Below are 21,958 nucleotides of genomic sequence, written 5' to 3'. Positions count from 1 at the left end.
CTACAGGATATAATTTAAATTAATACATATGAGTTAAAATTTAAAAATCAGTTGGCTGGACTATATGTTTTTCCTTTATCCTCTTTAGAGTATTTTTACTGGGTCTTATCAAAATGATGTAACACTTGGGGAAGAAGATGCAACCTAGCAACCCTGCACTGGAGGTCAAGATAGAGAAGACCTCCACTATCACTATGGCCTGGCCCTTGGAGCTATGGTACACAGGGAGGAAGGTGAGCCACACACTGCAGAACACCAGCATGCTGAAGGTCAGGAATTTGGCTTCATTAAATGTATCAGGCAGGTTTCTGGCCAGGAAAGCCACAGTAAAGCTCCCTACAGCCAGAGATCCCAGGTAGCCCAGGACACAGTAGAAGGCAGCATCTGAGCCTTTGTTGCAAACAATGATGATGTGGCCATGTTCTGAGTGTGCATCAGTGTCAACAAAGGGAGGGGATGTTCCCAGCCAGATTCCACAAAGAACAAGTTGTATCATGGTACAAATTGGAATGATGAAGTTAGGTGCTCCTGATAATAACAGGCCTCTCAGCTTTTTTCCTGGAGCAGTGACCCTGAAGGCCAGAACCACAGTAATAGTTTTCGTCAAAACAGTGGACACAGCCACAGTGAACAGAAGTGCAAATGTGATCTGCTGTAGGATGCACTTGACTGTGTTGGGATGTCCAATGAAGAGTAATGGACAGAGGAAACAGAACTTGAGGGAGATGAGCAGGATGTAACTGTTTGTTCGATTATTGGCCTTCACAATCGGTGTGTCTTGGTGCTTCACAAAAACTCCAAGTACAAGAGCAGTGAGTGCAGAGAAGAACAGGGCTATACAAGCCAGAGCCATCCCCAAGACATCTTCATAAGCCAAAAACATCATGGTTTTTTGGAGACAGTGATTTTTCTCTATGCTGGCATACTGATTGATTGGGCACTTCACACATTGATCCATATCTGACAGACAATGCAAAGTATTATCAAATTAATAGCAGCATTTCCTTCCTAGTCACAGCACACTACAATCAAATGCCTCAGAGGTGAACCATACTTGTATTCCTTGTACCTATTGACAATTATGTTAGTTCTCTGTATAGCCATGATGGCATTTAATAAAGACCATCATATTATGGTGAGATACACGATGCTTTTAAAAAAATATTTTCATTTATTTATTCATAAGCACAGGGACACAGCAAGACACAGAAAGAAAGTGTGCATATAAACCTCTAGCCAGTGAAAACTAACACCAGATCATGTACCATTTTGTCCATCTGGCTTTCTGTGTGTTATGGGGAATTTAACTGAGGTGGTTAGGTTTTGCAAGCATGTGCCCTTAGCAGCTGAGCCATCTCCTCAGCCTAACAAAGCTGTATTTTATTCACTTCACTTATCTTATATATTCTCCTGATCCTTTGTTTTTCTTAAAAGAATAAAATAATTTTGTTGTAGTGCACTATAATTATGTTATAACATTGCTTATATGAGGAATTTCTTATTCTTTCTACTACTGGAGAGATGGCTTATCAATTAAGATGCTTGCCCGAAAAGCCTAAGGACCCATTCTTGATTCACCACATCCTTCATAAGTCAGATGCACTTGGTGACGCATGAGTAAGTCGCACATGTGCACAAGGTGGCACATGTGTCTGGAATTTGACTGTAGTGGCTAGAGACATTTGCACCCCAATTCTCTCTCTTTCTCAATCTCACTCATTCTCTCACACTCATGCTCTCTTTCATTTAAAAAGTTAGTGTGTTTGGCTAGCTTCAAAAAAAAAATCAGTGCAGAGATCTATAAACAGTGCAAAGCAAGATCAGAAAGGCACACGATTCTATGTCTATTTTAGTAGCATTGTGAGACAACATCCATAAATTTAGACAATAAAATGTGATTGTTCCCTCCCACCACAATTCTATGTCTTATGAAATTTGTCTGTTTGTATCAGGTGATGCCCTATGACTTTGTACCCAGATGTCAGTATGTACATATAATTGTTTCAAAACATTTTTTTTAAATATGAATGAAATTGGAGTCCTCTAGATATAATTAACTCTAATATCACTAATGCTTAAATTAATCTCCTTGGAAGCCAGGAATGGTGGCACATGCCTTTAGTCCCAGCATTTGGGAGGCAGACATAGGAGGATTGCTGTGAGTTAGAGGCCACCCTGAGAATACAGAGTGAATTTCAGGGCAGCCTGAGCTACCTCGGAAAACAAACAAACAAATAAAAAATCAACTCTTTGGAATAGGTATTTATGTTCTAATTTTGAGAGGACATACCATTTACGTATTTTTCCAAACTCTACCTCAATAATCCTTGGTCTATGTTTTAGCACAATTTGGTCAAGAAGTTTGGTCAAGAAAGTATTATTAACAAGATAATTTGCCAAATTTGAAAAGAATGAACATGATAAACAATAGGGAACTGGGGAAAATTCTTCCCACCTGTAAGTTGTATTTTCTATCATGGTGTTTTACTATTTTGATTGAAATTACCTTGAATCATAAAATGGTATTTAAAAGAAACATGTGATTCCTCCTATTGAGTATTTCCATAAAGGAATATTTTTCCATTTATAATTCTTATCATATTTCTCTTAATCATGTATTGTAAATTTATGTGCATACATTTATATGAATCATGTATTATAAGACCATGCATTCCACTTTATTTGGTACACATAACATGACTAACATGTACAAATAAAAAACCACTTCGCTATATTTTACTTATCCAACAACACTGGTTTGTATTTAACTAATTAATTTGGATTGTATATAGAAGCATTACTTGAATGAACATTTTTTTTATATTTCTATTATTTTAATACATTTTATGACATTATCCAGTCACACTAAAAATTAATGTCAATCTCATTCCTTTCTTTACATCATGTATAAATACCCCTCCATATCCACTTGGATTTCTGGTGCACTAAAAAAGTGCACTGGATATTAGAGTATGCTCTAGGCTCTATTAGATAAAAAACATTGAGAAATTAATATTTATATCATTTTTAAATCCCTTTGATCATATTTATTGCAGCCTTTAGGTTCTACGCTAACATGTCATCCCCATTTCTTGCATTCTCACCTGCAAAATCGAGGGAAATATAAAATAGCACCTATTCTTCCATTCTGTACTCAACCTAGTAAGCTTGACATCTCAGAGGTATATATTTCTTATTTGTATTTTTTTAAAAATTTTATTTATTTATTTATTTGAGAGTGACAGACACAGAGAGAAAGACAGATAGAGAGAGAGAGAGAGAATGGGCACGCCAGGGCTTCCAGCCACTGCAAACGAACTCCAGACGTGTGCGCTCCCTCGTGCATCTGGCTAACATGGGACCTGGGGAACCGAGCCTCGAACCGGGGTCCTTAGGCTTCGCAGGCAAGCGCTTAACTGCTAAGCCATCTCTCCAGCCCTTTATTTGTATTTTTAACCTCAGAACATTTCCTATTATCCTTTTACATGCTTCAATATACGTCTGAAACAATGCTCACAATATTTTAATTGTAATATTCATGTTTCCTGATAAAGGATTTAAATTTTTGTGATGTGCTATTGTCTACAGTGTTAAAATCAACTGCTTTCTGATTTATTTTATAACCACTCAGGAGACATCACGCTTATATTGAAAATGTTCAGAAAATTACATATCTCTAAAGCCAAAAATTGGGAGGAGAGATGGCTAGCTGTTTAACATACTTGCCTGCAAAGACTAGACCCAGGCTTTACTCTCCAGGCCCCATGTAAACCAGAAGTACATGCTGGAACATGCTTCTGGAGTTTGTTTACAGTTGGTAGAGACTCTGGCACTCACATTCTCACTTTCTCTCTCTCTCCCTCTCAAATCAATCAATCAAAAAAATAAATCTCTAAAGCAAAAAAAAGTGACATCTCTGAGCATTTATTATCCATCAGCAACCTCCTGCATCCTGGAAAGATAAAGATGTGGAATTTTTATTAACTTCATTTTATGTAAATTCAAAGAATATTATATATGTGTGTGACATTCCCTGATAGCAATAATATTCATTGATCTCCATGGGTATGTTTTATTGTAGGAGAACTAGTACGAACAATGGATCTAGGTTAAAAAAAATGTGGTTCATGGAGTGAAGTGAGTGTTATTTTTATGGTCACAAGTATTTATCATTTCAACCAAGTGATTACATTAAGCAAGGAAGAGATATTATCTGTTTCTTCAGGTTCCCTCAAGGCCCTTAGAAGTTACCACTATGGGTAAAGAGTCAAACTGGAGAAAGAATCTCTAAACCATCAACTTACCTGTTTTGTTAGAAATCTCATTTCCTGGGCAGGGTGAACAATCAAAACAGCAGGCTGCCTTTCCCTCCTGTTGGAACTTCCTGAAACCAGGCCTGCAAATCTCACTGCATACGAGGAGGGAATCTGAGGAAAACCAGAGGTGTAGTTGTAAAAGTTAGCAATGTTACATACTCCATTTATAACTATATGTTAAAACAATCACCCTTATTAAACTTTTATCCACACCTACAATAATATTGAAGTGTTATACTCCATTTAGTAAACTGTATGTTGTCATGTTTGTGAAGATTTTGATGAAATAATTTGTTGTTTCCAAATATTTTTTTTCAAAAGTTAGAAATAAAGTCAAGCACCCTGGAAAGAGTATCATGAACAACATGTTGCACTTGACCAAATCATGATGGGCACACATGGCCCCATATGATGTTATTTATTTATGTCTAGAGTAAAGCATTATAGTTAGGTAAACATACCTGCCTACTCCCTGTGGCCCATTCTATTGCTTCATCAGACAAATTCAATTGTTGACCAAGGGAACCATATGAAGAAAACTGTCCTATTTTCACCTTTATTCCAAGACCTTGTGGAAAATTTGAAATGTGGAAAATATCATAGTCTGCATCACATTTTGTTTTCTCATTAATAGTCACTAGGTCTCCAACAGGGTTAATAAATTGTATGTTCTTCATAGTGTGGTAAAACTAAAAGAAATGTATCATTATCCAATTACGTACATAGAAAAATGGACATAATATGTGATATGAGTAATATCTTTGCTTTTTACAGCCTTTTCCTGAGAATGAAACTTTATTTCATGTACCCAATAGTGTGAAATAAATGAAATTCCACAGATACATTAAATATTACTATTAATAGATTTTTATAAGATTCTTTTGGGAGAAACTGCAAAAATTGAACAATGAATATTAGTAAGGCTATGGAGATAAGCCTTGTGCTCCATTATATTTATAGAAATCAAAAGAACATTAACTAAAGCATTAAGGTCTTCAATCAAAAAACTGTTGATACAGAATTATATGGACAACACATGCCACCTCTTGGTCACATTGATCAGGATACTTTGGCATGGGAAAAGTAAGCTCACATCTAGATTTCAAGCACTTCATGATAAATAAAAAAAAACAAACTAGGATCATGTATCAAATACTGAAGACAATTGGGCAGGGTATCAGGGTCATGTGTCACATAAAATATGAATAAAACTGATGTCATTAATTTTAGTATGTTTTTCATGTATACACATAGTGATGGGTTTTCATGGTTGTCTGCTTGATTGGAATTAGATCGACCATAGACACAAATCTGTGGACATGTCTCTACAGAAATTTTTGGTTTGGTAACTAAACATGGAATGCTCACACTGAATGCAGGTGGCCCTATTTTAAGGGACAAGTGTTTCTAATCAGGGAAAGCTACATGACCACATATACTCATCACCCTTGATTACAGAGTGCAGATGCCATGGGCACAGTCTGTTTCATGCCCCTGCTTCCATGGTGTCAGCATCATGATGGAATATAGCATTGAACTGTGAAGTAGAATGAAACTGTTCTCAAATACGTTATTTTGGTCAAATATTTGCCCCTAAAAAGGAACTAATAAATTCAGTCTAGATTTACTTCCTAGTAAATGAAAAAAATGCAGAAACACACAAAATCAAGAGAATTCCAAGCAACAGGGTTTAAACATGTATGGAACCACTTAGAAGGTAACAATGATGACACTACATACCTTTGAGCAGTCAAATATGCATAGACTTATTATTGGGTGAATATCTACCTGTTCATAATATATTTCATGGTAGGCATATGCCCAAGCATACACAGCATTGTATAGATTATAATTCTCCTCATTCATGGCTATGTCAAATCCTTGACTTGCATACCATTTTATTGAAGTATTGAGTGAACATTTACTCTGTGTTCTACAGTTAGATTCAATGTCCAAACAATTAAAGTACATCCATTCTGATCTCATAACAGAAAGGTCTATTGGATATTGGGAAGTGTTCATTGTCTGAATAAATTTTTTAAAATTGGGAATCTCATGAGGGTAGGTAGAAAATGTGAAAGCACCATAGAATGAATCAATCATGAAGTCTCTTCCTGTTTTTGTTATGACATCCCACTGTGAGGTGGTGACCCAGATCCTATGGATGCCTAAATATGCCCATCTTTTAAAGCTCACTTCCAGTGTAGAATTCATTTCACCATAAATGATCACAACATTTGCCAATGATGTCACAATTTGTTGATAATATTCCCTAGCCCTTGTATTATATAGCTTCATGTTTAATGGGATTACATTCACAAAGGCTAAGCAGGGTTTATTTGCTTGCAAATTTTCTCTGAAGTCTGAGAGAAATTTAGTACCTTGGTCATCATCAGAGATGACCAGACCTATCCAAGTCCAGTTGAAATGAAGCATTAAGGAGACTATGGCAAATGGCAGCCTTGTTTCCCTGGGAGCAATCTGATACAGATAGGGATACTGAAAACCATTGCTCAGAATAGTTTGAAATGGGCCATAGTGAATCTAAAGGACAAGGAACAGAGAAATGAATGTGAGGAAGAGCATTGGAAGAAACCTCAATCTAAGATCTGAACTGTGTTAATCACCACTTGGGAATAATATTGGGAAGGATGATTGCTCATGCCATTATTAGTCATATTTCACTATCCATAAGACTCTAGGAAAGTACTGAACAATTTAAGCGTTATAGGAAATCCCTTTTTATGTCTCCATAGTTCCTCATATCAATATTTAAAAAGTAAGTGCTGATACCACACAAAATCATGGATTATTACCTCTATGAATGGTATCTGACAATACATGGATAAAGTAAATATCTACTCAAAACATCCTTAAGCATATAAGAATGGAATAATGGAGATAGGAATTCTACTCCATATATCATAAAATCTCACCTGTCCTAAGTTAAAGATTGAGAGCAATGCCCCAATTTTGCTACTTGTTGCCCATGATGGTCCTGTAAATATTAAACCACAATCAATTATTTCACAACCATAATTAGGAACAGTGTGCTCTTTAGTTTCTGTGGAACTTAGATCAGAGATAATAGTCAATGAATCATCACACTTTGTAGGATTGAAATAAAAATTAATAGACTTGTTGGGTATGAGTTTGGGATTTCTGTTGATCTCCTCAGTGACAAAAATCATTGTCAGAATATATTGATACTTTTTGACTGGCACACTGAAAAGAAACACAGTAATCATTATGGATGAGGTTTCAAACAGGATAATCATCACAACAATTACAGTGGACATGTAGTACATGTGATAAGTGATGTTTTCTCCTGAAATTCTCATGTAATCATTCTCCTTTATGTGAGGATATGATCCTGCATGACATAGGGATTAACTAGGTATTTTGAAATTATTAAAAGAAAGACAATTCATAAAGGGATTCATGTTGTAAATATATCGAGAGAGTTGTATTCATCTTTAGCTAGTGTGAAATTGGTCAAAAGAATATATAAGTCATACATGAACTTGAAAGTAGATCTATACCAGAAAGAAAGTCTATTCATATCTTGATGCTGGAATTCTCAGTTTTAAGAAATGAAAGATAAATGCAGTAGTGATAGATTTTATGGTATTTTGGGGTGTATATATGAGTAATAGTCATGTTTGTGGAAGACCACATTGTAAGTATTTGTGTGTGTGCGTGTAAGAGGGCACATGCTTGTTTCAGTGTGTACACCATAAACCAGTGTCAGTGTTTTTCTATATTACTTTACATGCAGTTATTTGGTTTTGGTTTTTATTTTGAGATAGGCTCTGACTCTTTCCCTGTCAGACCTGGAATTCACTGTGTAGTCTTAGGGTAGCCTAGAACTCATGGTGATACTCCTACCTCTGCCTCCTGAATGCTGAAATTAAAGACATGTGCCACCATGCCTGGATTACATGCAATTATTCTGATGACTTGGAACTCACCAATTTGGCTAGACAAACAAGCAATTTCTAGGGCTTCTTATTTTTCAAGCTCATCAGGACATGGGATGATAGGTGCACTTCACCATGTCGAAATTTAAGGTGAGGGTCATATATTTGAACACAGGGCTGCATGCTTATACAGAAATTCATTTACCAATTCCTAAACTATGTTACTATGTTACATACCATCCTGCACTTATGGCATTTCAGATGTTGAAAATTTCATGTTCCCTTAAAATTTTGGCTCTCCCTACAAAAGAAACTTTTGATTTCCCATATAATTCTCTCATTATTAAGTCTTCCTTATTTATATTTAATGGTATGTAATGTATTTAATGATTTCTATATCATTAAAGTTCTTCTGAAGATGTATTTTGACTTCACGTTTAAAAGAGTTCTTCATAATCATTTTTTCTGTGTTCTTTTTATGAACATTTAATATTTAATTCGCTCAAGTGACTATGGCAATGTACACTACAGAAAACATAGCATTCTCAACAAATGTTGCTAGACATGTTGAATAACTACATATAGAAAAATGAAGCTACACCCATTCCTCTTCCCATGCAAAAAAAAAAAAATCAACTTCATATGGATGAAATACCTCAAAATAAGACCCAAAAATCTAAAGCTGCAGGATGAAACAAAAAGGGGAACTCTACAAAATAGGACTACGGACAAACTTCCTGAATAATACAACAGTAATCCAGGAAATTAAGTAAATTCCTCAACCCGTGCTATTGAACTAAAATAAAATGCTTGCCTACAAACAATATACCCTAAACAGAGCCCACAAACTACCTACAAATAGGAAGAACATCTTTGTCACTTATACCACTGACAGAGGCCTAACATCCAGAATCTACAAGGAACTCAAAAATCTGAATAACAACAACAACAAAAAAAAACAACAACAATGTACTTAAACAGTGTGGCAGAGAACTCAACAGGAAATTGTCCAAGGAAGCTTCCTGTATCTGCAGTGGCATTTCTTTCCCAGGGTAGAGGGTAAGACACTGACAATACTCTCTATGAAGAAAGCAGAAATCCAGAATGCTGAGACTTCCACACTAAGACAGACATAAAACACAGTGAACAGGTCTCTGAGAATTTTGAAGAAGAGTGTATAGAAAGAATGTAAAAGCCACAGGGTGGGAGAAAATATCCAGGAGCATTGCATTCCCCAACAATGACAGACTTTTCTACTGAGAACTCATTACCAATAACTACATGGTGAATGCTAGTAATCCCACTGGGATGCCCCTCAGTGAAATGGGGGCAGGGGGGAGAGGAATGATGGTAACAACAGCTGATGTGTCCATATAAAGTGTCAACTTAATAAAATGAAAGTATATATATATATATAAAATCTGTTTGTAACATGTCAATCCTGCTATTAAATTGTAGCAACTACCACTTGTAACAATAGCCAATTGAGGATTTCAGAAGGGATGTAAGTGTCACAACTTTGAATGACATTTCCCATCCTATCAGGAGTACAAATATTCTACAGTCCTTTTTTGTGTGTTTTACCAATGTAGTATATGGAATATGGACAAAATACCTGACAGGTTATGTTTCAAATTCTTGCTATTAATATGTCCAAGTAAAACTCAGTAATATAGGAAAATAATGTATAGATGGCACCCTTCTTGTCCCTGTTCCTTATTGCAAAAGGAAGCAAATATCATGGAATCTCATATACCTATTATCTGAGAGATTAGCATCTATGAAAAAAGTCTGTTCAATGTTAGACAAATAAAGAAAATTGTTCCCTTTTCACAGACCTTAGGATTTATGTGCCCATGGGTGAAATATAAGCAGCTACTTGAAGGGATACTTTGTCTCAGCCACTTAATATTGAACAAATAACAGCAGTGTTTATTGTCAGGAAAGGGGGATCTAATATGAAGCAAGGTAGAAAGCACTGTCTTCTCCAAATTCTAGTTATCTACAGAAGTACAAATACTGAAGAAAAACATGGCTGAAATTCCAGTTCTGAATAACACAGTCAGTCAAATAAAAAACTCTGTGGTAAATCTCACCAGTAGAATGGATGAAGGAGAGAACAGAATATCTAAACTAGCAGATCAGGTGGCAGACCTGATACAGTCCAACAAAGAGAAAGACAAGCTAATAGGAAGGCATGATTGGGAATTTCAAGATATCTGAACACTATGAAAAGATAAAACATAAGAATTCAGCTTATTGTAGTATGAGAAGAATTTCAATCCAGAGGCTTAGTAGGCATTTTTTAAGAAAATCACAGAAGAAAATTTCACCCAAATTGGGAAAGAAATGCCATTGCACATAAAGAAAACTTGTAGAATACCAAACAGAAAAACCTGCAAAGAACCTGTCCTTGCCATGTTAGAATTAAACTACTCAGCATGCAAACCAAAGAAAATATATTTAAAGCAGTTAGAGAAAAATTATCACCTACAAAGCAAGCTCATCAGAATAACAGTGGTTTATTCAACACAAACTTTAAAAGCCAGAAAGGGCTTAGAATGATATATTCCATGTTCTGAAAGATAACAACTGTCAACCAATATTACTTTATCCTGCAAATTTATCTATCCAAATTGATGGAGAAATAAGGACATTCCACAACATAATCAGGCTAAAGGAATTTATGACAATTAGACCAGCTGCATTCTTAATGCAAAATAGAAAGCAAAACACACATGCAGGAGGAAATAGGGGAAAAAAACACACTCAAATAGCAGTTAAAACAAATGAGCAAAGGGGGAAAAAAGGAAACACTACAAAGAAAGAAAAATGGCAAGAATACATATATTTCAATAGTAACTGTTAACATGGATAGCCTCAATGTCCCAACGGAGACACATAATAGGAAAAAAATAAACCACACTCAAATAACAGTTTAAACAAATTAGTAAAGGGAAAAAAAAAGAAACACTACAAAAAAAAGAAGAATGGCAAAAATAAATACATATATTTCAATAGTAACTGGGAACATGAATGGCCTCAGTGTCCCAACCAAGACACGTACTTGCAGACTGAATTAAAAGACAGGGTCCTGCCATTTCTTGCCTCCAGGAAACTCATCTCTCAATAGAAGATAGATACTGTCTTATTTATTGTTTTTTATTAAAAACTTCCATGATTATAAAAAAATACCCCATGGTAATACCCTCCCTCTCCCCACTTATCCCTTTGAAACTCCATTCTCCATCATACTCCTCCCCATCTCAATCAGTCTCTCTTTTCATTTGATGATAGACACTGTCTTAAGGGGAAAGGGCTGGCAGTATTTCAAGCAAATGGGCCTAGGAAGCAAGCAGGGGTTGCTATCCTAATATCTGACAGAAGAGACTTCAAACCAATATCAGTGAGGAAAGATAAAGAAGGCCACATTGTACTGATTAAAGTAACACTCCAACAGGAGGACATTACAATCCTAAACATATATGCACATTGCATGGGTTCTCTCAATCTTATCAAACAAACACTATTAGACTTAAGATCACAGATAACCACAAACACAATTGTAGTGGGTGATTTCAATACTCTACTCTCATCAATTGACATGTCATCCCCACAAAAAACTAAACAGAGGGACATGTGGATTAAATGATGCCATGGAACAAGTGGACCTAACAGATATTTACAGAACATTCCATCCAAATGCTACAGAATATACATTTTTGTCACTATTGCATGAAACATTCTCAAAAATAGAACACATATTAGGACACAAAGTAAATCTTAACTACTACAGGAAAACTGAAACAATTCCTTGTACTCTACTTGACCACAATGGGATTAAACTGCAAATCAGCAACAAGAAAATCTACATTGAAGTTTAAACAAATCAGGTATATTTGACTGTGGGAAATTTCTTCTCAGTAAAATATAAAATAAATTCTGATTCATTCATAAGTGGTATGCTTGGGAGGAAGTGTTCAAGGGATCCAAAAAACTGTTAGTGTACCCATATATAGACTTCTTATACATTATTCATGACTTTCAAATAGAAAGTTAAGCAACAAAACTGACAGTTACCTGTAAAGCTTGTTCATTGCATCATAGTCTATCATATGCTTCTTTGATGTCTGAGTTGAAAATAAACAATCCTTCCACATATCTCCATCACTTTCTGTATTTTGCTTTATTCTCCAAAAGCAGCCTGTTTCTGTCAAACTGCAGAAGAGGACAGAAAACATTGGAAAAAATAAGACAAAAATGAAACTGATCAGCTTTGCCATGTCTCAAAGCTCTTGGTCTGAGCTCAGATGGATTCTGGAAGGTCAGATAGGTACACCTATCACATATGCTTTCTTGTGTATGTATCCATCCTTACTACTATTGCTGACTAGATGAGATATTTATATCCCTAACTTCTTTCTTTCTAGTCTGTACCACCCTCCCTTGAGGAGTACAGAACACAGCCCTGGGGCTCTGCATCTGAGGTCTGCATCAAGGTCATTAAAACAAGTTGAATGCTGCTGCAATAATCTCCTGAGCATGGATGTTTTCAGACTAATTTCAACAAGCCTTTTGGATAAACAGCACCTGAAATCATGCAAGTGGATTTCCTTTGAGTTTCAAGTCAAGATATGAGGTGAAAAGTTCAGAAAGGATTCCTGCTCATCATTGCTCATGAATACATGGGCAGTATTGTTTCTTCCATCGTTTAAGCAATGTAGAAAATCCTCACATGCCTCACTTTCACCAGCATCACAGCATTTACTGTGAGGTCCATGCACTACTCATAGCAATTTCATGCCTGTAATATTCCACAACTCCGTGTTTCCCATTGTCTGAGTAACAATGAAGAAAATAATCATGGAAAGTCCAAGATTCCCAGTCAGTCACCCACTAACAATGCAGACACTAAGCTTCATACTTTTGTTCTAATACATGACCTTTATCCTTGTTCCCCAGTTCCCACAGACTAATAAGCTGTGATGACACAGTTTCTCATCTTTAACATTGTTTTTCTCCATTGTTTATTTTTACCTAATTACAGGATTCCACACAGAATTTAACTTTATATTTTAGGTTTATACAATCAACTTCTACCACCTGAGTTAGGGTTTATTTTTTGTTGTTGCTTTCACATTATGGGTTGCCAATTGGTCGGTAAATAAATGAGTGTGATGGCTTATTGGTTAAGGCACTTGCCTGCAAAGTCAAAGTACCTTGGTTTGACTCTTCAGGACCCATGTAAGCCAGATGCACAAGATGGCACATGCATCTGGAGTTCATTTACAATGACTGTAGGCCCTGACAAGCCCATTCTTTCCCCCCCCCCACTCTCTCTCTCCCTCTCTCTCTGTCAAATAAATAAAATAAAATAAAATAATACATGAGTGTGGGATGAGGAGCCAGCTTTTTATTAGTATAAACTTATAGAAAGTTGTACAAATTTAGATAATTCCTTTTTTTTGTGAGTTGAGATAGATCTTGGGGCTTGAATTAAGGCTCAACTGTCCTGATTTATTTCATTATTTCAAATCAAATTAATATTTATTGTTAGCTGGGCTTGGTAGCACACATGTTTCACTCCAGCACTTGGGACTCAATGGTAAGAGGATTGTCATGAGTTTGAGGTTTGAGGCCATTCTGAGACTACATAGTGAATTCCAGTTCTTCTGGGACTAGAGTAAGACTCTAACTTGAAAAAAATAATTGCTCACTACTTATAAATCTGCAAAGAATGATCCTGGAGAATTAAGAGAAGCAGATGCAGAAAAAAATAGGGAGAATCAGCCATGGAAGGGCAAGAAACTCATCCTTGAGGACAGAAAATAAAATTTCTGTGCATAGTGTTGAGCATGTTGTCATTAGTATTTGCTGTCATTATTTCCTTCTTTTGTATTGTTTTCAATATAAAACATTTTGTTAACAACATATTTTGTAGGTGTGCATAATGTATTTGTTCCCTCTTATCCCTCATCCTTGACCCCATTCCGCAGGGGTTCTCTTCCCTGGGGTTACAGGTATTCCCCAGGGGGTTGTGGGATATGCACTGTGGGAGCAGCAGTTAGTTATATTTATGGGCAGGAGTGCCTCTCATGATGTCTTAACATGTGGATCTTACAATCTCTCAGCCCCATCTTCCACAAAGTTTCTTGAGCCATTTTAGGTAGGTTTTACATCTCCTTCAGTGATAAGCTCTTAGGAGCCTCTAGATCTCTGCTTTGAAAGGTGTTGAGTATCCTCAGGGTCGGTTTCCTTCACCCTGGCACTGGTTATCAGGTCCACTATGGAAATAGCATTCTTGCTCTTCTCCTCAATTCATCTGGGTTTTCATCGGTGGCTTCGCTGAAGTGTGAGGGGTAGCTTATCTAATCGGGTCTCTCTACCTTCCAAAAAAGAACAGATTCTACAGTGGAAAATTAGTCAGTATAGTTTAAATGTGATAAGCATTATCAATTTAAGGGGAAATTTATGTATGCAACCTCTCTTTTAGCCAAAACTTATGAGATCTTGACACTGGAAAGTATAATCTTTGTCTTCATAGGCTTATGATCTGGTTCTTAATGCCAGATATGGGTTCCTTTACATTGAGAAGATCTCTTAGCCAACAAGAAAACAGCTGGTTATTATCCTATTGGGCATCTATCCTAAATGTCCCACATCTCACTACAGAGAGATCTGCTAAACCAGGTTTATAGATGGACAATGCATAATAGCTAAGAACCGTCATCAACCCAGGCGCTCATCCCTGGATGAATAGATAACGAATGTATGGTACATTTTCACAATGGGATTCTACTGAGTGATACAAAAAAAATACTGTGAAATTTGTAGAAATTGGAAATACATGGAACAGATAATATTCAGTAAACACACACAATCACAGGGAAAAACAAAACAAAACACTTTGCATGGTCTCACCCATTATTTGCTCCTAATCTGGACCAGCTTGAGTTGATGGCATAGCTGATAGGCCATTTAAGGCTCAGACATTAGAGTTGGAAGGTATTTAGGGAGACAAAGGACAGAATGGGTTAGGTTTGGGGAAAAACAAACACAAAACTAAATCCAAAAATAACCTAATACCATAGAAACCTTTATACTAGAGGTAAACTAAAGATATAACCTTCAGCAGGAGTAGGGGTGAGTACCTGAAAAGAAGAGCCCTGGCGAGAAGGAAAGAATTGTTACTTTAATTTTTGTTGTTGTTGTTGCCATGGGCCTGTAACTCCCAGACCAGAAATTGCTAGGTAACTACAATGAGCTGTTGATGTGTCAGAACTTTAAGGTTCCCCAACCCCCCAAAAACATGTTTCTGTCAAAGCACTTGGAAATTTAGCTCAGGCAACAGGTAGGATCCTGCTCTTATTTTTAGTTAACATGGAACAGGAAGTATTTCTACATGAAATTATTAATGTGTGTGACATTGCAATTTGAGCATAATGTTCTTTCATCACCTACATTTATCCCTTACGTATTACCCTATACCTTCTTTATCCAAAATATTCCCCTTGTGGTTCATGTAATATATATTTATTAATATTGTGCATATGAGAGTGACCATATTTGTCATATTGTTTTATTGCCCATTTTTACATTAGTTTCCATCTCTCAGCTCCTTTTAAACTAACTCCTTTCCCAAAAATGGTTATTCTGTTATTATTAGTACATACACAAAATTTAAAATATAAACATAAGATAAAATATATTTTGTTTTGAATCTGGTTTATTTTCCTTAACGTAGGAAACCCCTGATTCACACACTTTGTGAATGTCTCACTAATATTGTTTCTTAAGTCTAAATGTAATCCTACTGTATGTGTTTATATGTATGTATATACATAGGTAGATATATGTGGTGGTTTGAATCAGGTGCCCCCACAAACTTAAGTGTTCTGAATGCTAGGTTCCCAGCTGATGGATATTTGGGAATTAATGCCTCCTAGAGGGAGTGTGTTGTTGGGGGAAGGCTTATGGGTGTTACAGCCAATTTCCCCATGCCAGTATTTGGTACACGCTCCTGTTGCTGTGGCCCATCTTATGTTGGCCAAGGAGTGATGTCCACCCTCTGCTCATGCCATTGTTTCCCCCTGCCGTCATGGAGCTTCCCCTCAAGCCTGTAAGCCAAAATAAATCTCTTTTACCCAGAAGCTGCTCTTGGTTGGGTGATTTCTACCAGAAATGTGACCCGGACTGCCACACTAAAGTGGTACCAGGAGTGGGGTTGCTGCTAGACAACTGACTGTGTAACTTTGGCATTTTGGAGCTGATTTTCAAGAGGAAGGTGGGAGGATTTGAAACCTTGGCCTAAGAGATGCCTTGCAGTGCTGTAAGTACAGCTTGATGGACTATTCTGGTCTGAGCTGCAAGACCTGAATCAGTAAGAACTATGGGCTGTGAGGTTTTGCTTATGAGGGTGAGAAAGAGCTTTGCTTGGACTGGGCTAGTAGTTTGTGTGAGAAGCTTGCTCTTATGCCCATGTCCTGAGAAGTTGTGCAGGGTTGCTTTGCATAGAAATGAACTGGTGTGAGCAGAGGGATATGGCACAGAAAGAAAAATCTTTGGGTAAACTGTTGCCTGTTCAGCTGCAACTGAAAAATTACAACCTTTGAGACTGGGCTAGCTGATGTGCACTGGGGCAACAGGAAGAATGTAGACTCTTTTGAAGAGGCAAGAGTGCTCAAGGAGTGTCCTGTTCTTCAAAGTCTGCTTTACTCCCCCCTGGATTAACAAATTGGTATCCTACCTAGTATTGTGTAGTATAAGAAATGCAGGAAAGAGGGTCATTGAGTTTGCAACATGGTCTTGTATTTTGCACATGGCCACGGGCAGTGTGAAGCAGGTTTGTTGGTTGCCTGCATGGAGACCCCATGGGACCATGAGGATGAACCGTGGCTTGCAGTGGAGACCCAGTGGAGATGTCTGACACCACAAGATTGCTGCCAAGGAGAGCTGCTGGCCCCAGTGAAGTTTTCCAGGACTGTGAGTAGCCTAGCTGGAGGGGCAGAATTGAAATGCCTGAGACTTGTTGCTAGTTAGAATTATCAGTCTTGGAGATTTGTCACTGGTTAGAATTGTTGGACTTGAAGCTACAGAGTTTGATGTTTTCCCTGGTTGTTTTAAATCTTGTATTTGTTGAATGTTTCTTTGCTATGCCCAATGCCATCTTTTGCAGTGTGAATATTTATTCTGTGCCATTCTGGTTTTTTGAGGTTATTTTTTGGTATTATGGCTAAGTTAAAAGACCTTGAACTATGGGTATATATGAACATCATTGGAACTGATAAAAACTATGGGACTTTTAAAGTTAGATGAATGCATTGCATTTTACATCATGTATGGTTACCAGTTTATGGGGGTCAGGGTGGAATGTGGTAGTTTGGTTCAGGTCTCCCCCATAAACTTAGGTATTCTGAATGCTAGGTTCCCAGCTGATGAATATTTGGGAATTAATGACTCCTGGGGGGAGTGTTTGTTGGGAGTGGGCTTATGGATGTTATAACCAGTTTCCCCATGCCAGTGTTTGGCACACCCTCCTGTTGCTGTGGTCCACCTTATGTTGGCCAGGGGGTGATGTCCACCCTCTGCCCATGCCATCGTTTCCCCTTGCCATCATGGAGCTTCCTCTCGAGCCTGTAAGCCAAAATAAATCTCTTTTTCCCAGAAGCTGCTCTTGGTTGGGTGACTTCTACCAGCAATGCAAACAAGACTGCAACAGTAGATATGTAATTTTCAGGGCTCATTCATGTGAAAATTGGTATGCAATTTGATTCTGATCAATACATTTGACCATTGATTCAATGATCTATGGGAACTTTGGTGCTTCATTTTGAAATATCATTAATATGTTCACATATTAATTATGTTCCAAATGAGTTGATGGGAAATATTTTATCCCTTCTGCAGATGTCTGGTTTCTCTGCTGTTTTCTTTCTTGTCAGATACCTTTTGACAGCATATGTTACCACTTGTCCATTCTTGCTGTTATTTCTGGAAACACTGGAGCCCTTTCAGGAATTTCCTTGTCTATAAAAAGATACTAAAGAATCATCCCTACATATACCTCAAGTTCCAAATTTTACGTCTTATACTGAAATCCTTTATCAATTTTCAATTTATGTTTTCGTATGGTGAGAAATACGGTTCTTGGTTGATTTTCTGTGTGGATATTTATCTTCTCTTCATCAATTCTTATGAAGTCACTTATCTCCAATACATTGTTTTGGTACATGTAACAGTTTTTCATTGCTGTTAACAAATACCATACCAGGAGGAATTCTGGTTAAGATGGCAGCATAGGAACCATGCCAAAGCAGCTTGGGGGGCAGCCCCACAAAAAAAGAAGCAGAAAAATACACACTTTTACTAAAAAGTGAGGTGTATAAGAAATTAAAACAGCAACAGAGAAGTAGGAGAGACCCAGAGCCCACACAGGCCGGCCAAAGCGGCTCCAGCAGCAGCGGTTTTGGCAGCGGCAGCAGCAGTGCCAGCACTGGTGGCTCCAGAAGCGGTGGTGCCAGGTCCGCAGGGCCACAGCTTCCAGCCTCTGCGTGAGCCTCAGGAAAAGCCAGTGGCCAGCTCCAGAAAACAGAATAGCGCTTCAGCGACCCAGTCAGCCTACTTGAACCCATAGTGCACTGTTGCAGTCTGGTTCGCATTGCTGGTAGAAATCACCCAACCAAGAGCAGCTTCTGGGAAAAAGACTTATTTTGGCTTACAGGCTCGAGGGCAAGCTCCACGATGGCAGGGGAAAACAATGGCATGAGCAGAGGGTGGACATCACCCCTTGGCCAGCATAAGGTGGACCACAGCAACAGGAGGGTGTGCCAAACACTGGCATGGGGAAAATGGCTATAAAGTCCATAATCCCGCCCCCAACAATACACTCCCTCCAGGAGGAATTAATTCCCAAATATCCATCAGCTGGGAACCTAGCATTCAGAACACCTAATTTTATGGGGGACACCTGAATCAAACCACCACATGCACCAAAGAGGGACCGAAGAAGGAGCACAGCATAATGAGACCAAAATCATCCCGAAAGGTAAATGGAATTACACCAGGTCAGTACCTGCCTAATAAACCTGGTATGTACCCCTGGACCGTAAATGCTAATTGCACCTTCCATATGAGGATAAATTATATGTTAAGTCGGATGGATGGTCAGATTTGCCATTCTTATATAAGCTATATTTTGGGCTTGTTATTTGTTGCTTCTTGATTTATAGTGGCTTTGTTTCCTCTTCTGTTATTAGGGAAGGGTCTCACTTGGTCACAAGCTGACTTGGAACCCTCAACAGACCAGAAATCTTAACCTCCTTGCTGATAGAGGATCTGGTAGTCATAATACCTACTCTTGCATAAATAATCTGTGCTGTTTTTCATTGAATGTGTATATTGGTTAGTTAAATTTTAGAATCTATCTGTATTTTATTCCACTCAGCCTACTTGAATACTCCTATAGCAGGCAAACCCAACACCTAGGTTCACTATTGTAGATAGTGTCTACACTCTGAGATTATTAAGAAGCACACCTAGCACCTTAAGCTCCTACCCTGAAGATATATAACATCATATCAATTGATACATATAATACCCAAATAACTAGAAAATCCAAGCATTAACTTAACCCAAGATGCAAAAATATATACATTATAACACAAGAAACACCAAAACTGAAGACAATATAAAGCCACCAAAAAGTATTAGTGCATTAGAAATTACTCCAGTGAGAATGAGTTAGAGGAAATGCCTGAGAAAGATTTCAAAACAAATACCATACCAGAAGCAACTTATGGGTAAAAAAGAGCTTCATTCCTTTCATATCATTATGGGAAAGGCATGCAGGCATGAGTGGGAAGCTGAATCACAACAGCATGCAGGACTCAGAAGAAGAACAGTAAGTGACAAATATTCTCCATTGTGGCTCCACTGCATGAAGTTTTCATACTCTTCCCAAATTGTGGCACCTGCAAACATAAAACAGAGGTGAATTCTTGCACTCAGCTGGATTTCCCTTTTATTTATATCAGAACTATAGCTCTTAGTTTATTTCACCTACCAATTCTTAATTTATCCTTTCAAGAAAAGAGTCATTATTGACACATTATGAGTTATGCTTCATAAGTGCCACATGTGTTTAAAAATCCAACCAAGTTTCTGCACTATGTTTAATAAGACTGAAGAGGATGCACATCCATAGTTTTCTTCAAACTCCAGAAGAAATAATTTAATATTTCACAAATTACTTGTTCAATATTTTATTTATTTGAGAGAGAAAGAAACAGACAGATAGAGAAAGAGATAAACAAAGTGATTGTCATTTCAAGAAGAGATTTCTTTGCTTTTTCATTTAACAATTTTCAGGTCTCATATAAGGTAAAATGATCCATTTTGAATTGATTTCTGTACAGAGTGAAAGATAGCAGTCATACCACTATTAAAACAGGGGGCACATCTTACCTGGCTGGTCAATTGCGTAGCAATCAATACCTTCCTCTTGGTAAGACTGTTGATGATGTTCCTCCTTCAGCAGTCTGCATAACCCCTTTCAGCACTATGAAAGCTAGACATCAGTGCTACATGGGTGACTGGAAGAAAATGACCAATATCTGTTCAAGCATCTAATCTACTTAGCAGAAAATAACCTGTTGTGATGCCCACACAAGTGCATTAGTGGCACCAAGCCATGGTGGGGAACCAACTGCTCTTGATTTGGCTAACTGATCCCCTTAGTGGTATGAGACCCCTAGCTGGAGCTGGGAAACAAGTCAGAACCATATCCAAACATAGGCCTGCTCTCCATTATCAAGCTACCATCAATCGTGGGCTACAAGAGGGCCTACACCTATTAAATTCTCTATTAAAAAAAAAAGTAAGGGTTATCTCATTTGTCCTGGTGCTAACTTACTATCCGTTGGAGAAGCTGCTTCTCTTTTTCATATAGATGTAGATCCTAAGGAGAGAGCTACCCCATCATACCTCAAAAAGGCCCTGGCTGAAACTAAGAAAAATTGGCAAAATAAGCAAGGGTGGTGTTTTCCTGGTGAACCGGATACCAGCACAAGGGTGAAGGAGATCAACACAGAGAAAACTCAACTCCTACCAAATCATACAGCAGAGACCCAGAGGCCCCCAACAACTCATCACTGAAGCAGACCGAAAATGAACCCAACATGGCTCAGGGAAATTTTGGGTAAAAGGGGGCAGAAAGTATGTCAGAGCCACATGTTAGGTCATGATATGCAGATACATTTATCCTACCCATAACTGAGGGATAACTCCACAATGCATGACCCATATACCTCAACAAAGAGGGGCCTAGGAGAGGATGTAAGTCATGGAGCCTAATAATGGTACCAAACTGACTGGATTTGCTGAATACAAAACTAATTAATAAAAATAAATAAATAAATAAATAAATAAATAAATAAATAAATAAATAAGAAAGCTAGACATCAGAGATCAGGCTTTTTGCACAAATTATGTGTTGTCTTCAGCAGTAGGACATCACCATTGAGTTATGCTGGGCTACTAGGTGCCTTGGTAATAGCCTCTATTGTTTTGCAGGCATCAGAAGCCGCCTTAACCAACAACTCACTGGGGGGTGGGTATCTCGCCCATGGTACTGAATTTTTCTTTAATAATCTACATTTGGGGACAGGAGTGTTGGCACGTGCCTTTAATGCCAGCATTCAGGAGGCAGAGGTATGAGGATGGAGG

The 21,958-nt window shown here is 37.7% G+C and overlaps 1 protein-coding gene across 1 annotated transcript; it reads right to left on the bottom strand.

Annotated features, from left to right (window-relative positions):
* Positions 1 to 40: 40 nt before the first annotated feature.
* LOC123457457 (vomeronasal type-2 receptor 116-like) lies at positions 41 to 18,482 on the bottom strand. The gene is made up of 7 exons (XM_045141358.1): positions 18,319 to 18,482; positions 12,317 to 12,454; positions 7,253 to 7,541; positions 6,057 to 6,860; positions 4,774 to 5,005; positions 4,305 to 4,427; positions 41 to 960 (listed from the first exon to the last, which is right to left on the bottom strand). Exons 1-7 carry the CDS (start codon positions 18,480 to 18,482, stop codon positions 41 to 43), a joined length of 2,670 nt encoding a protein of 889 aa, XP_044997293.1.
* Between the last annotated feature and the right edge of the window lie 3,476 nt (positions 18,483 to 21,958).

Source organism: Jaculus jaculus, unplaced genomic scaffold, assembly GCF_020740685.1.
Source record: "Jaculus jaculus isolate mJacJac1 unplaced genomic scaffold, mJacJac1.mat.Y.cur mat_scaffold_56_1_539194_arrow_ctg1, whole genome shotgun sequence".
NCBI classification, from domain to species: Eukaryota; Metazoa; Chordata; class Mammalia; order Rodentia; family Dipodidae; genus Jaculus; species Jaculus jaculus.
The sequence above is the reverse complement of the archived record's forward strand: the minus strand, read 5'-3'. Positions and strand labels throughout refer to the sequence as shown.